Raw genomic sequence first — 16,106 nt, forward strand, 5'->3', positions numbered from 1 at the left:
GATGTTGGTCTCAGGCATCGTAGGGCCTCTTTGACATTTGTTTGTTCTGTTTCCCTGTGGACACGCTTTTTGCTACAACGGCAGGCAAAAAGACAGACATGTACACTGAAACACATTTCCTGCATAAACCACATGTGTTCCGATAAGACAGGTAAAATACATTTGTCATTCCTTTAGATTTTTTGCATGTGGTTTGTCTTTTAACTCTGGTCCTCAGGAGTTTCACTTCGTTTGCGTTATATAACAACAGAAATCAAATAATACAGTTGCCGGTAGCAAGACCGTACAAATGATTTAATAGTCCATAAGCTCTATGGTGAAGTGAGACTTCTGGGCTTCATTTTAGGCTTCTCAGGGTTTGGGTTTCCATGGTAACAAATAAGAGCCTCCCTCAGAGCCTGTCAGGACTTTAAAAAGCCACTGAGTATATGTGTAGGAAGTGGGATGAAATGAGTAGATTTGCACCAAAATACTTTTTTTTTTTCTTTAAATTTGTCCTTCAGTCATTGTCATCCTTCTCTGTTTTTAATCCCCATCTCTGACCCTCTTTAATGTCATATATACTAACCTTTAATGATAGAGACATTAGTTATCTCAGAATATCACAGAATACAGAATTGATCTCCTAGCCTCTCACGTGCTCTTGTCATCGTCTTTCTCTCATGTGTCAAACTGCAAAATGTCACTGCCGGGTCGATTATTAATGCTTAATTTAAAATCATTGCTTTAATATGGATATGAAGGTGGAATTAGAAACGATATGGTCATCATATAAGGAGAAGAACAAAACGCAGCACTAGACGTTAGAGAGCAGCTTCATCAGTATTCTGTTCATGAAGGCAATCATTGGCTCTGACTCCCAACCATCATCACTCACCATCAGCCTACCTGCTCTGCCACACACCAGCCACCAGCCTTCATCTCATATATGACAACAACACATTCACATGCTCACACACACACTCTGATTCAGTCGTGAATTGAGGTTTTGTTGGATGGCTTCAAATTTGTCTATAAAAAAAGGAAAATGTAGCCAATACTTGACAGCACTGTCTACTAACGGGTCTACTATCACATAACTACTATCACAAGTTTAAAAAAAAAAAAAAGTCTATACATACAGTGGTTTTTTTTTTGCCTATTTTACAAGTTGGTGCCACATTTATGTTCATGTAATGAATTTGGAACTACTGCCACCAGCTGGTTGCTTCATCCTCACTGGCTATACGTCCTCTGTTTCCATTCGATTTTTCCTAAACTCAGCTACGGCTGTATAGAATTACATAATCTATATGTTTCTGTTCTGCTGGTGTGGGCTGAATGTCCAGTTGTTATTCCACAACTACTTTTGTTAAAACAGACTGTGACCAAAATGAAGCATTTCGTTCACTGCTTTAAAATCACCCACTTTAACCTGCAAGAGTTTGTGATGTTTTTTTCTGCAACTTATGGTAACGCCAAACAAAAGCAGATTAAACAACTTCAGATGAACTCACTTTTGTAACTCAGCTACTTGTGGCAATGACCGTTACAAAAGAAAAAGAAACTTTATTTGTCAATTGTCAGTATATTGTACGTGTGGACATGCAACACACATCATCTTTAACCTGTCACTAGCTGAACATGCAGAACACCACACACTGCAGACTAGGACCAGTGGGCTGCCATGTCATGTCAAGCAAATGGGGGGTTAAGTACATTGCTCAAGGGCACATCAGCCAACAATATGTGGGAAATCAAAGCACCAACTCTTCCCTTCCCCTGTGGACAGCCATGGATTATGATGCACCCTACTGACCATATAGTAGGGTGCATCATTTCCCAACCCAAAAATGTATATTATAATAAATAAACTTTCAGTGTAAAATATATGATTTTAGATTAGCTTTAGTAATCCTATATTAATATTAATCCTTATTAATCATAGTCCATTTGCTACCATGACCATAAAGCTGTTAAACCCAAAAAAAAACAAAAAAAAACCCCACAGACATTGTGATCTTTCCAACAGGCGGAAACAATAAAAAGAAGCCACGTGATTCGTAATTAAATATGCAAGTAGAGAGATAGACTGTCTTGAAGTGTTCATTATAAAATCTGACCACTGCTGGGATAATGACCTTGAGCTGCTCATTAGATTACTCTGGCATCACCAATGAAGGTTCTTCGAAGTTCATTAAGAGTGTTAATTATTAATTCAGCTGTTGTTTTTTTCTATGGAGCCCTCAAGTGAGTTTTCATTGAACCAGTCCTCCTAATCATTCTGTTTAGTTTTATTTCCTTCAGTAATGATAATCCGAGTTGAGCAGAAACAGCACAAAATACTTGTTGAGATCTGTTGTTTTATTATGAGAAGAGCGAAAAATATTGTCATATTTGACTGGTGGGCCACAGTGAGAGATGGGTGAAGCAACCACAACAGACACGTAAGTGATATATGGCTTTGCAGAAGAAATGGGTCGTAACAGTATTAAACTTTTGATACAAACTGCACTGTGTTTTCTGTATCTTGAAAATATATTGATTATCTAAAAAACTAGATTTACCACACATCCTGAGTAACAAGCAGGCTGTAGAAGCTTGAGATTTACTCTGCAGTCCTTAAAGTGACATAAATCCTCCTTACCTCTCAGTATGAAAGAAAATGAGCATCCTCTCAAAAATGCCATATAGTATTTCACATCCCTAATTAAAGCTAAAGCAACACAATAATTTGTTTTTCTCTGTGTAGTTTGAGTTTTGAGACTCTTTTCATCAACAGTTGCCACTAGTTTCTGTAATTAGTCAGCATGTTTGTCTGCGTTAATGCTTCACAAAGATGATTAAATAGATTAGAAGGAAAAACATTGAGGGGTTTTCTTTGTCTCTTACTGTTAAATAGCTAATACTCTTACAAATACATTTTAATTAAAACCAATGTAGGAGGGTAGAAATTCTTGTTTTGTTTAACTGATGACAGCTCACTTCTAAATTACACTTTGCTTCAGTATTAAGTGTCTCAAGGAGATAATGATCAAAATCTACTGTTGTATAGTTACATGAAACAGTATTTCCTCTTAATTAGTTGTCATATGTTTATACAGTCAGACTGCTGATGTTTAATGCAAAGTAACTTTCATGTTAATACCCGTCTCCATACTGGAGGTAACTTTTCTTTATGTTTTTTGACTATAATTGTTGACTAACACATTATCCAGTAGGCCTATGTTTGTCTTTGACACCCGTAGTATCACCAATAAGACCTTATATGATGTTAGGAGAGCTATTTATTACATACTGTATATAATGCATGTTATTTCTGCAGTACCGTTTATGAATCACCTGGCATCTGGGGGAAAGCACTGTGGGAGTACCTGGTGTATACTGATACAGCCTCACAGAGGACTTAGAATGTGCACGTGAAAGATTGGAGATGATTCTGACAAAGTCTGACTGTGACTTGCCGTATCGGTGGGGTGTAAATGGAGCCCAGGAGAAGCAGCTCTACAGACACAGTCAGTGCAAAGATATTAATGTAGGGAAGCAAAGAGGCGCGGGGCTGCATGAGGAGGAATGTTTATGAAGTAGGACAACTCTGTCGGGGGAAATAAAGATGGATGAAGGGAAAACACATCAGCAGGAAGATGCGGCGAGGGATGTTGTCATACAGGCAAGGTCAGCAGAGACAGAAACTTGAAGGCAAAGTTAAAAAAAGTGCTGGATAAGTAGGTGATAACCCTGTACTCTAAGATAGCCGCACATCCCATGGTTGTTGGACTTGTTCCTCCAGATTTCCGATTCTGTGCAGTTTAAGGACAATACAGAAGAGAATCTGCTGCTATTAGATTCAGTAATGAGTGAGAAAATGATGTGCATTCCTTTTTGGTGATATCAACATGACTGATACCAACATTCACAGGTCTTACAGGTTTTTTTTTTTTTTTTTTTACACTGAAACGACCGATACTACATGTACTTTCTGTCTCACACTAATATTTTGTTGGACCACTTAGAGCTAGGGCATTGTTTCTGTAAGCTCCTGTCACAAGCTATATTTTTGTCGATGTGTGCATTAATTTTTGGTGACTATTTTTTAACGATTTTCATATATTGATGATGGAAGTTAGATGGCTATATCAAGTCATTTCAGTTCTTCTCAAAGAGGTTCAGGTCTGGACTTTGTTGTGTAAAAATGATGTTTCATGCTCCCTGAACCACTCTTTCATACTTTGAACCTATTGACTCCTGGTATTGTCATCGTAGAATGCCTGTGTCATCAGGAAAAATAAATCCACTAATGTTGAAACTTGGACATTCCGTACATTCAGGTAGTCAGTAGATGTCAGTTTATTGACACATTGTCAAGTGTCTTTAGCTCTTGTGCAGTTCTCCCACACTTGAAAAGGGGCGGGCTCACACTGAAGTATTGAACTGGATTCCACTCAAAATCATCAGGCCTGTTTTTCCTTTTATCAACTTTATTTTAGTTTTCAGGATAGCTTGAAAAGGTTTATACACATGATGACATAGGTGAAAAACCTTGAAAAAAAAAACAAACAAACCCAGTGTAAGTAATATGCACACATACATGTTAAACATTGTATTCACATTTAAGTTTTAGTACAGACTGGAAAAGACTGATAAGTATTTCACAGTGGAACAACTTTACTAAATCCAAGATATTTACCAATAGCTTCATTTATATAAAATTAAATTATGCAAATTTTAGCATTAGTTTTTTTTTTTTACCACATGCACATTTACCACACATATAAAACACATAAAGCACCTGATTGTCAATTAGTTCCACCTGTGTCAAGCGGGGGAAGGCGGGATGATGGACAGTTTGCCGCAACACACATAATATTTCTGAGCCTAGGTCTGACCAACTGATTCAACCCCAGATCCTAACACTGCCCCCACAGGCTTGTACTGTAGGCACTTGGCATGATGGTTAATCACTTTATCTGCCTCTCTTCTCATCCTGATTTGTTCATCACTCTGGTACAGGGTCAGTCTGGACTCACCAGACCACATGACCTTCTTCCACTGAAACACAGTCCAGTCTTTATGCGAGCTAGAAAACTGATGGTTGTTTCAGAAATCAGTTCAGGTTAAAGAATGTGTTGCAGCTGAAACATATTACTCATTTCAGTAATTATCCAAGGGAAGGCCCCAGGAGAGCCTTTTTCGGTCTAGGTTATGTATATAATTTTAAGAGATGAAACTGACACCAATGTGGTACATAAAAAACATAGACGAAAGAGCTGAACTGGTTCTGTCATTTGCTGCTGCTGTATCTGGTATCAGTTACATCATATTCTCCTCTAACATGCACTGCTTCTCTGCTGCTGTTGTGTGCACAGTCTCATTAGTTCATAAAGTTAATAATAGACTAATACTTGCAAAGTGATTTGGTTGTAATGAAAATATCTTCAAGAGTAGCCTGTGAATTAGTATTAAGCTAATGCAAGACACATGGATGACTCCTACAAGCCAGTTCATTAATAAAAATGATCAGTTTCAAGGATACTGGCTCTGAAATGCTAGCTATTTTCTATCATCTAATCCTATTTGTAACAAAAGAAAATCCTCAAAATGCAGCTAACTGAGAGAAAAAACAGATAAAGTGTAATAAAACAGTCATAACTTTATTAACATTCTTGTCATTTTTTGTACTTGACAAACATTACAGAGGTTGTTATAAGCTATCATTTTCATCAAAACAGGCAAAATGCATCTTAACAAATAGAAACATCTACAACCAAATGATAATTGTAAATGTAATCCTCTAGTGAAGTCTTTGTCAGCTAATTAAAACTGTTTCTTATTAGGTCATTAACATTACTCATCTATGACACCAACTTAGATATTGACCACAACACCTTCTACTGTTTAGATTGGGTCAAAGTTAAAGTAAAATATTTGTACGGATTGATGCCCTTGGTTTCAGGTTTTTTTCCTTAGTATTATTATTTTTTAATTCTGTAATAGAAGCTGCTTTTTAATGATTTGTACATCACATTTATTGCTGAGCGGTGGCAGAGTAAAGACTTTAAGATGCAGTAGAGACAGAAGAGACAGATGGATGGAGGGAAAATGAGCATGTGCAAAAGAGGCACTCGGCTCTTGTTTTAATTAATCCTCAGACAGACTTAAAGGAGGAGAGGATGACTACAGCCATCCAGAGGGTTTTGGATATTTCCTAATGTGGTCTCCATCTACTGCAGTTTGAAGAACCTTTAAAACAAACAGTAATGCACCTACTTCATCTCTTTAAATGTTCATGCTTTGATTTAATAGTATTACACTTCAGTCTCTTTCCAGAACCATGACCAACACACCTTCCTGCTTTAGTTGTTCATTACTGTGTGTTTGTTCTTCTAGCTGGGAGAAATACAACCAATGAAGAGCTAGAAAGCATGTTAGAGAGTGACAACCCAGCTATCTTTACCTCGGGGGTAAGTGATTTAACATTATGCAACAAGAGCACAATCCATGTTGTTAATCTAATTTCTCCTCGTCTCTTTGTTCTTCTTGCATTTGTCCCTAACCCCCCCCTCGCTAACCCTCTTCTGTGTATTTTACCCTTCTAGATCATTATGGACAACATCACCCAGCAAGCCATGAATGAGATTGAGACACGGCACAATGAGATTATAAAGCTGGAAAACAGTATCCGAGAGCTGCATGATATGTTCATGGACATGGCCATGCTTGTGGAAAGCCAGGTGAAAACCCCTGAACCCCTCTGTCATACCCAAACAAATGTGAACACAAAGCAGCATAGATGGATATTATCATTATGTGCATTAATAAATATAATCACTAGGACATCTTCAGGAGAATTAAACTCACAGATCTGTATTGGAAGGTTTCCACTACAAAGGTCATGTATCAGTGTGTGGTCTCGGTGGTACAATCATTAACCTGCCGAGCTGCTAAAGGGACTCTGGTCAGCAGTGGTGACAAATACTATTTATTTAACAATGTTTTGATTTCATTCCCCACATTTTAATGAAGACATCTATGCTTTATATCCCTTACATCTACAGTACAGGCTGGTTAATTTGTTTTTAAAGGAGTCATATTTTGCTAAACCCACTTTTATTAGTCTTTGGTACATTTATTTGTGTATTTGGACCCTAATAGTTCATAAAGTTTGAATTTGAACCCTCCAGGTGCTGCAAAGCTGTCTTTATATTCATTCTGGCAAAAATCGAGTGGATTTCTACAACCGGTTTCAATTCCTGCTTAATTTGTTACGTTTTATAACTAGTTACATCATGACATTTGCACATATGAGGTCAAGACTTCCGACGAACATTTCTCAGAGTACAGCATAATTGTTCATCAACAGCAGCAGTTCTTGAAAAAAACTGAAAATATGTCCAAACTTTGAGCCAATTGCCAAAAATGTTCAGTTGTTGGTTGAATGGGACAGAGCAGCACAGCCGACAACCTGGAGGTGATGGGGCGTGAAGTGGCTCATTTGCATTTAAAGGGCCAGTGCTTAAAACGACCTTTCTGGTGTCATTACTCAGAAATAGGGTTGAAGATGGACCTGTGGAGTTGAATTAATGAAGAATTCAGACCCAAGCATAGCATTTACAGTTGATGTAGACCACAGGGAAAAGTTTTAAAATGCATAATTCCATTTAAAAAAGCAAAATATCACTCCTTTAATGCATTTTAGGGGGATTATCAGTTACAGTGGTCTGAAATATTTTAGAAATTTTCTCCTGCAGTGATGTAAAATGTGTGAAGTCTTCCATACTTTGATACAATGAATTAGAAAACAAATGCCACAACAGTGAGTGGCTGATATTTTCAAGATATATAGACAGGTCTGTGTACAGTGATGTACAACATTAGACTTGTTGGTTTAGTAAAGTTACCACACATGTATTTCTTAGTTTCTGTATTAAAATACAATCTGGATATATGGGAAGTATGCACAGCAGTAAAAACAAATGTTTCAGGGAAAAACAGCTTCTATAAACCAAAGAGGTAATATTTTCTGTAACCTCCCTTTGCATTTAACATACCTTTAACTCTTTTGTTCAGACAATTTGAGATTTATTGCATAAATTTTCTGATGTTTTATACCAGATTTCATTCAACACATGTCAGATGTTCCTGTTTGTGCTGCTTCTTGTCATGGGGTCAGGGGTCAAACTAAATAGTCACTTCAACCTTTAGAACCCATTTAGCTCAGTTTTTTGTGTGTCTTTTAAGGTTGTGCACATATTCCCTGTATTTTCTTGAATCTGAAAAGCAGAAAATGAGAAACACATATGTCTGCTCATTCCAACTCTGCAAAAACAACAAAGTGAAAGACTTTTGCACAGTACTGTATATTAATGTAATACTAAGTAAGCAAACTTTATTCATAAAGCACATTTCATTCTGGATGCATCAACTGAAAAATACAAATATCAGCATTTCTAAGTAAAATTGCAGACAGCTGCCTACCGAATACAGTAATGATTCTTAATCAGTTTTAAAGAAAACAAACCCAGCAACCTACCTTTAGAGCAAATCAAGAATAAAACATCATTAAATATGCATTAAATAAAGACAGGTAAGAGTAATAGGACAACTAATTAAAATGACAAAACTGTAATTGCTGAAAATAACCTGTTAGGATTAAAAACAGCAAATTAAAAACAGAAACAAAATAAAGTTTCTACACCTTATTAAAAGCAATGAAGTGAAAATAAAGCAGATCTATCAGTATCTAGTAGTACAAATGTAAATATGTAAAACCAAGGAGAGAAGCATTCCATAGTTAACAGAAGTAAGAGAAATAACATAAATATAATAAACCAATGTATATATAAATGATGTAGAAATACAAATAAAATACACTTAGTAAATTAGAATAACTAAAGTAGATGATTAGACTCCTGAAAGGCACAGGTAAAAAGAAATGTGTTCAGTTGACCTGTTAAAGATGATAAAGCTGGGATGCTCCTAATGGGATCAGGTCATCTGGAGCATTGTGTATAATAGATGTATAAACCTTACACTAGAGGAAATCTGAAAAGTGAATGTATTCTAATGTTCAGACAGTGTTTTTACGCAGAACTCAAAGCTCGGGATAAACATTTCTTTTGAGTTATGTCCATTAATGATGATGATGGTACTGAAAACTATAACCAACCAGTTTTTTTGACTTATGTTTTCCAAAAGTAGTAAAGTTTCACTGTAATTCTGAAGGCATTTGCTTGTAATACAGTATTTTTTTTATTGTCTTGAATCATTGCACACCAGCTAAGTATCAATGCCAGCTTCAGTCCACATGGATTGCACAAGAGCACTCAAAAACAACTCCTTGCTGTATAGAATAGTGCATGTCACACATGATAGTATTGCAACATAAAAGTAAAACAGACAAAAGAGTGAGCCTTAACCATAAAGAAAAGACATTATTTATTAAATGAGTTGTCTGAGATTGAATCAGAATCAGAACAAACAGGGTTCACATTACTAGGAATTTGCTTCAGTGGATTGGTGCATACATAGAACACGGAGTAGGTAAGAAGCATGCAGTAAAAAAAAAAAAATAAAAGAGAATAAATAAAATAAATAAACAAGTAGGATAGAGAATAAACAAGTAAGGTAAAGTTTTAAAATATACAGTGTGGACAAGACCAATGGGTTTGAGTAAGACTATAAGGGTACCGGTTATGGTTCTGACATGGAAATTCAGTTAGTTTTGTACAGAAATAGCCAGTAGAAATGTAGAAACATTTTTCACTTTTATTGTAGTCTGGCTCAGTGGAAGTACCCCCCCCAAAATGAAGGTAGGTATTTCCATCACGTAGCGCCAGGATTGTCATTGCCCTTCCTTCCACACGTTCTGCTCCTGAAAAAACAACAACCTCTGAATTACAGCACCCTGAAAATAATTTGACAAATATCTTTTTATGAGTCATTTTGTTTTATGGGAAATTTTTCATTTTTATATCCCAACACTTCCTTACGCACACATTATGCACCAAAACAACCTGGTCTCCAAACATTATTTTGCAAATGCATCATCACAACATCTTCTGTTCCTCGCCACCCAATAACTAGTCAAGCAACCCATATAACTTTTACAAAAGGAGGGTTCTATATCTATCTACAGCACTGGTACAGAGCTTACAAAGTGTGTAGGTAGGTCTAGACATGCAAGACTACTCTTTTGGGCCTTTTAAACAAGTATCTGTACTTGCACTTGAGTAATGACCGTGTATACTTTCATAACCTCTGCTATTAAATCTGTTTATTAACACACACAGTACAAGTTATATTGAGTGTTGTGGTGTAAATTATACTCTAAATGTATCTGTGCCAAAAGAGTTGAGTTGGAAGGAGGTTATGTTTTCAGTTCCATCTGGTTCACTGTTTGCAAATATCTTGAATTTTGACAGAAACTGTGGGAGCAATTAGTTTTGGACCAAGAATTAGTATTTTGGTGGTTGTCTGCTATTGGGATCGGCTAGTATTTGACATAACTTATTACTCAGCTGGAAATCTGACAAGTTGGACTTAGAGGTTGGCTACTTAACAGCACTTTTTCATTGGTGTATTATTTAATTTCAAGAAAACCCCGGATGATAAAGAGACTGTGGCTTTTCACAGTCACATTTTACAAGAGAAGTTGCATCATCCACTGAGGTAACATGCTTGTATTGATGATGTATATGTAGGTTTTTATGTATATAGGCTCTGTGGAGCTCTGTCCCCGAGTGTAATACTGGCTTTGTTTCTGTGGGTAACATGAAGAGCTTCAGGTGAATTTGTAAGCCTGCTCCTCGTATGTGTGATATACAAGTGTGTGGGCTGAACCCCTGCAGAGATGAACTGTTTGCCTCCTCTGAAATTTGCAAAAGGGAATCCAAAAGAGCAAACGCATGAAGAAGAAAATATGACAAATATGAAATATGAATAACAATGACAACACAACAGCCTCCTCTTGATGTCTTTGGTGTGGGTGTAATAATTGCATAAATGTCTTATAATTTGGTCATATTGTCTGTGATTGTGTGTATTCCTTTAATCTATTGCCATGCAAACAAATATCAGCAATTAATATAAACAATGAAATTAACTAATGCTTCCTCTGTTAACTGCCTTTGTTCCACATCATGAGATTCTGCTCCAGTCGGTTTGTTAATTCTGCCTTTCTCAGCTTGGCTCTCTGTTGTTTTTCCCTCTTTTTTTTCCATTCAACAACACAACACTGTCGCCACATCAATGACTCTAAGTTGTAAAGCAGAGAACAGCGCTCCTCTTGTAGTACGACAAGGTAATTTGCCTGTGATTCATTAATTTCTCTTTTATTTTAAAAATCATTGTTGCAGTGCATGCAGTGAGAGCTGCAAACATTACTTTATTTCAACTAACTTGACTACTGATTTGTAATTTTTAAACCAGGGGTATCAAACATTTTAGTTCCGGGGCCACACATAACTCAATATGATCTCAAGTGGGCCAGACCAGTTGAACAATAGCATAATAATCTATAAATAATGTCAACTCCAAGCTTTTCTCTATGTTTGAGAGTGAAAAAAATAAAATTACACTATGAAAATGTTTTACATCTGCAAAGGATCTTCTAAAAATATAATGATAACATGAACAACCACAAACAACCTGGAATTTCTTTCTTTTTTTTTTTTAAGTGCAAATTTAACAATATTATGCCTCAGTTTATCATTTATACATATGTACTACAACTTACAGTTCACAGAGGATCTGCAAAGGCACAAAACATTTAGTAACAGGCAGAATATTGTTAAAAGTGTGCTTACTTCTGTTAAGACATTTCAGGTTGTTCATATTTGTTCACGTTATTCACTGTCTGTAAATGCAAACATTTTCTTGCAATTTTGCATTTTTGCACAACACAATGAGAGAAATTTAGAGTTGCCATTATTTGTTGGTTGTTACGATAGTATTTTACTAGTCTGGCCCATTTGAGATCTGATTGGGCCCCTGAACTAAAATGATTTTGACACCCTTGATTGTTAATATATTCAGTGTAATTTCTGAATTTCACAAATACATCCAATGGGCCAGATTGGATCCTTTTTTGGCCCATTGACTGTATATTTGACACCCCTGTTTTAAACGCTTTTTGGATTATTTCTAGTAGGTAATGATCATAAATAGTGCTCAAAAATGGTCATATTAATACAATAAGAAAATAAAGAAGTATTTATTTTCTAGCATTTTAAAACTGCTAACCATGATTTCTGCTGACATTAACACCATGATGACACTTTCCCTTTTTTTTTATGCAGGGTGGCCTGGTGAACAACATTGAACGGAGTGTGTTGGGGGCCAAAGACTATGTGGAGCACGCAAAAGAGAACATCCCAAAATGCAAAAAGTTCAAGAAAACCAGCAAAAAGGTGAGATGTCAATGTTCTCAATCTGAAAACTGACTCGTGTTTTTCTCCTCCTTTCCCTCTCTCTGCTTCCCTTTCTCCATCCCTCCCATTTCCCACATTACTCCCCCTTGTTGCATCGTTCCTGTGTCCTCCACCTCCTCTTCATCTACATCTCCTCCTCCTGCCTACACATCTGCCCTTTTTCCCACCTCCTCTGTAACTAACCTCTCCTAGGGGGAAATGATAGACCGCATAGAGTACAATGTGGAGCACTCAGTAGACTATGTGGAGCGGGCAGTATCAGACACTAAGAAGGCGGTTAAATACCAGAGTAAAGCCCGGAGGGTGAGTCACATACACAGCAAAATAATAATGCATGTAACTCCAAAGACTTGTAAGAAAATTTTTGGCGCATGGCATGTGTAGTGGTTGTCTGCAGTGTGCTTTGTTGTGCATGTGCAGTGTGTTGCATTTTACCTTCAGGGCTATTCAATATACTAGGTTATAAGGCTAACTGACCAAATAAAAAACTTTAAAATAGATCCTTTTGTTGCTTCCTTTAACAACTTGCAACACAGTGGAACAACTGTGCCCCCTCTTGGTTAATATGTCTAATGACACGTAACACACAGCTTTAACCTTCTCTCTAAGAACTTTCCTTCCTTCCTTCCTTCCTTCCTTCCTTCTGGTTTTCATTTATTCTCTTGTATGACCACTACATATTTCTTATTTTGCTCTTCTCTCCAATCTGCCCCATCCAGAAGGTGATCCTAATAGGAGGCTGTGTTGCAGTGTGTCTGTGCATCCTCATTATTTCCCTCGCAGTTGGACTCAGTTAGGAATCCAAGAAATGTAAACAGAGTAGACAGTACAGGAAGTGGTGCCGCCCTCGTTGGGCCGTTTGATAAACACAGAGAGGCGCTCTTCAACTGTTCATCAGCAGCTTCAACAGTATGCACGGAAAACAATTTTTCAATAGATGCTTATAATTTGCGGAAACTCTCTTTCAAGGGTTCATTGTTTTAAATACCTTCAATTCACTAGAGGAAAAGACAGAATGCTGGAGCACAGTGATAAAGTCAGAGTGTTACATGTTTATATGTGACTTTATCAGTGTGTTCCAGCTTCTTTCCTTTTCTTCTAATTCTGTTGTCTGTGATAAGTATGTCTTTCCTCAGCAAGGAAGCACTTTTCATTCTTTCACTACTGTAACTTTATATGTATTGTACATACAAAAACGTGGAAATGCTTTGGCCCCATCTCTTACATTATACTGAGCATTATACTGCATTATACTGATGGTTAATTACTGACAGAAGGAACAATTATGTAGCCTTTCAGATTATGCACTCTATAATCTGACTTTTGTTGTTTTTTGGGGTTTTTTTTGCAAGAACACCCCCCCAAGTGAAAATAAACGTCAGTGTTAAAAATATCTAATATAAAGTAATTGTCTTAATATTCACACCCTTGAATTCTGATGGTCCGTGTAAAAAGAGCCTCTTGTAAAACAGCCTTTGCTTTGTGTCTGTGCTGTATCTTTGTCATGTGCACGATGAACATTTTTGTGAACGTTTGTCGTTGCACTGCATGTAACTTTTCACCATCAGACGGAGACAATTTTAGACCTCGTGGTTTGAACAGAAGCCACAGTCACACTCCACCCATGTGATTAAATACATTCAAACTGAACTGTCTCTGCTCAGACTGTAGTATATGCTTCTGATTTTCTTGTGTGCTGCATTTTGTCGTCACAGATGTAATGTTTTTAAGCCTTTAACTAATGTTGAAGTGATATCTCTAACATGTTTTTTTTTCTGTTCCCTATTTGCTGCCTTGGATGACTTTTTTTTCTTTTGTCCTTTTATTTTTGTTGAAACAAAATAGAAGAAAATTATGATTATTATATGTTGTGTGATCTTGGGTATTGTCATTGCTTCTGTCGTTGGTGGAACACTCGGCTAAACCTAAGCCACAAACAGGAAAGAACACACACAGCTACATCCACCCCTGAGCAAAAACACAACAGTGACACCTTTCAGTTACTTTTTTCATGAATGCAATCAACTGCATATTTAGCACAAGGTACTCTACAGACATTTTACATACAGTGTACGGGGGCCAGAGGTGTTTTCGCATGAGTTGCTATTTTGTAAACGTGTGGTGCTGCAAACTGTTTATCTGAGTGTTGAGTGTTGTCAAAGATATGATGTTTCCAAAATTGAATTCTTGAATGATATGTACTACTATAATAATAATAATAATAATAATAATACATTCCAACTTCCAAATATGACATTTATTTTGTCGTAATGTCTATTTGTGTTGTATAGGCAAAGTGACTGGCCACTGATCTGCAGTGTTTTTAAAGCCACGTTATATATAGATGTTTATTTACACGTGTACTTTTATTTTACCGTCTTTTATATATTTTTGCTGATGTCCTCTACCTCCCTAAAAACCCTGCATGGTTTAGTTCACTGCAAAGTGGATCTTTTTGTTTGTTTGTTTTGTTTTTTATATTCTGTTGCAAAAGGGAAATAAGACAGCTCTACTGGTGTTGGATATTTTGCTCTTCACACTATCGTCACACTGCCAAACTTTTCTAAAGTCATATATTGTTGTCCAGATTTTAAAAAAGCTTCTTTATTATCTGGCCTTACCAGTTGTGCAACATTTTGACTAACCGTTGCTCTAGTGTTGAGTGTGTGAGTGCATGCATATATGTAAAAGAGGCTATGTGAGTCTATTTGTAGCTACATGTCTGAATGTGTTGAATGTGAGTGATGAAATGAGAACATGAGTGCTTGTTTATTAGCCACTGTGTCTTTGTTTTGTATAAAGTGTAAACTGATAAAAAGCTCTCTAACACTGCCAGTATGTTCAAATCCAGTTCGCTGTTATAACAGAGTCTAGTCTGGTTGGTTTGATAATTCTGGTCTGTAAGTAATAAACCCTTGTTGTTGTATGTCTTTTTATAAACCCCAAGCTTTAATCAGAGCATATTCTTCTGTCAAGCTACTTATCTGTTTAATTTTATGAGTAAAACTTGACAAGTCAAAGAAAATGTCAGCATGAATTTAAAGTAGCCCAGTGAAAGACTCTCATATCAGTTTTCTGGTGACACATCAGACATGCACAGACTGCAACGATGTTACCATGTTGCCTACTCAACTTGTTGCCTTTGTGTTGTATTGTGATAATATGGTTTTGTTTGTTTAATTTGAGTATTTTTTCAAGTAAAGTTTGTCTGAAAAAATCTAATAGTATGTTTGGGGTTTTTTTTGTGATCATTTGATCTCCCTGTTTTACACATCACTAATCCAACTTTTTAGTCTTTTCCGAATGTTCACACATTTTTATAGGTTGTCCCTATTAACTTTACACCTACTCCACCCATCCTTTTTACTTCCTTTTACTTGAAACATATAGACCACAGACCTTGTACTTCCTCTTCTACTTTGGTGATGAGCGTTTTTAAGGTTAAGATCTCAGCTGAAGGACGATGAAAGGATATTCTTAATCGTTCCAACTTCACCAATTTTATTATGTTATAAAATAATACTCATGATGACATAAGGGTTGGATTCATTAAATGGTTTGATAGTCAAAAGAAGAACATAATGAGCACCAGTGTATAAAAACTAAAGATAGAAACACAAAAAACTAGCAGTTATTATGTAGCAGATAAATTGTAAAAAAAAAAAAAAAAAAAAAAAAAAAATCATTGTACTTTACGAA

General features: G+C 36.4%; 1 protein-coding gene across 4 annotated transcripts in view; it reads left to right on the plus strand.

Annotated features, from left to right (window-relative positions):
• stx1a (syntaxin 1A (brain)) overlaps positions 1 to 15,624 on the plus strand; it is a 90,407-nt gene extending 74,783 nt beyond the window's left edge. Inside the window, exons 7-11 of one of the 4 annotated variants that reach the window (XR_003937148.1) lie at positions 6,367 to 6,440; positions 6,576 to 6,710; positions 11,238 to 11,278; positions 12,276 to 12,386; positions 13,127 to 15,624. Coding sequence is in view for 2 of the 4 variants with exons in the window: in XM_030152648.1 (XP_030008508.1) it covers positions 6,367 to 6,440; positions 6,576 to 6,908 (407 nt within the window). In the remaining 2 variants the exon portion in view is untranslated. Of the gene's footprint in view, positions 1 to 6,366; positions 6,441 to 6,575; positions 7,115 to 11,237; positions 11,279 to 12,275; positions 12,387 to 12,599; positions 12,711 to 13,126 lie in introns of those variants that run through there. The other 3 variants (XR_003937149.1, XM_030152649.1, XM_030152648.1) reach the window with 3 other exon arrangements.
• Positions 15,625 to 16,106: the final 482 nt, after the last annotated feature.

This window comes from Sphaeramia orbicularis, chromosome 13 (genome assembly GCF_902148855.1).
Source record: "Sphaeramia orbicularis chromosome 13, fSphaOr1.1, whole genome shotgun sequence".
NCBI classification, from domain to species: domain Eukaryota; kingdom Metazoa; phylum Chordata; class Actinopteri; order Kurtiformes; family Apogonidae; genus Sphaeramia; species Sphaeramia orbicularis.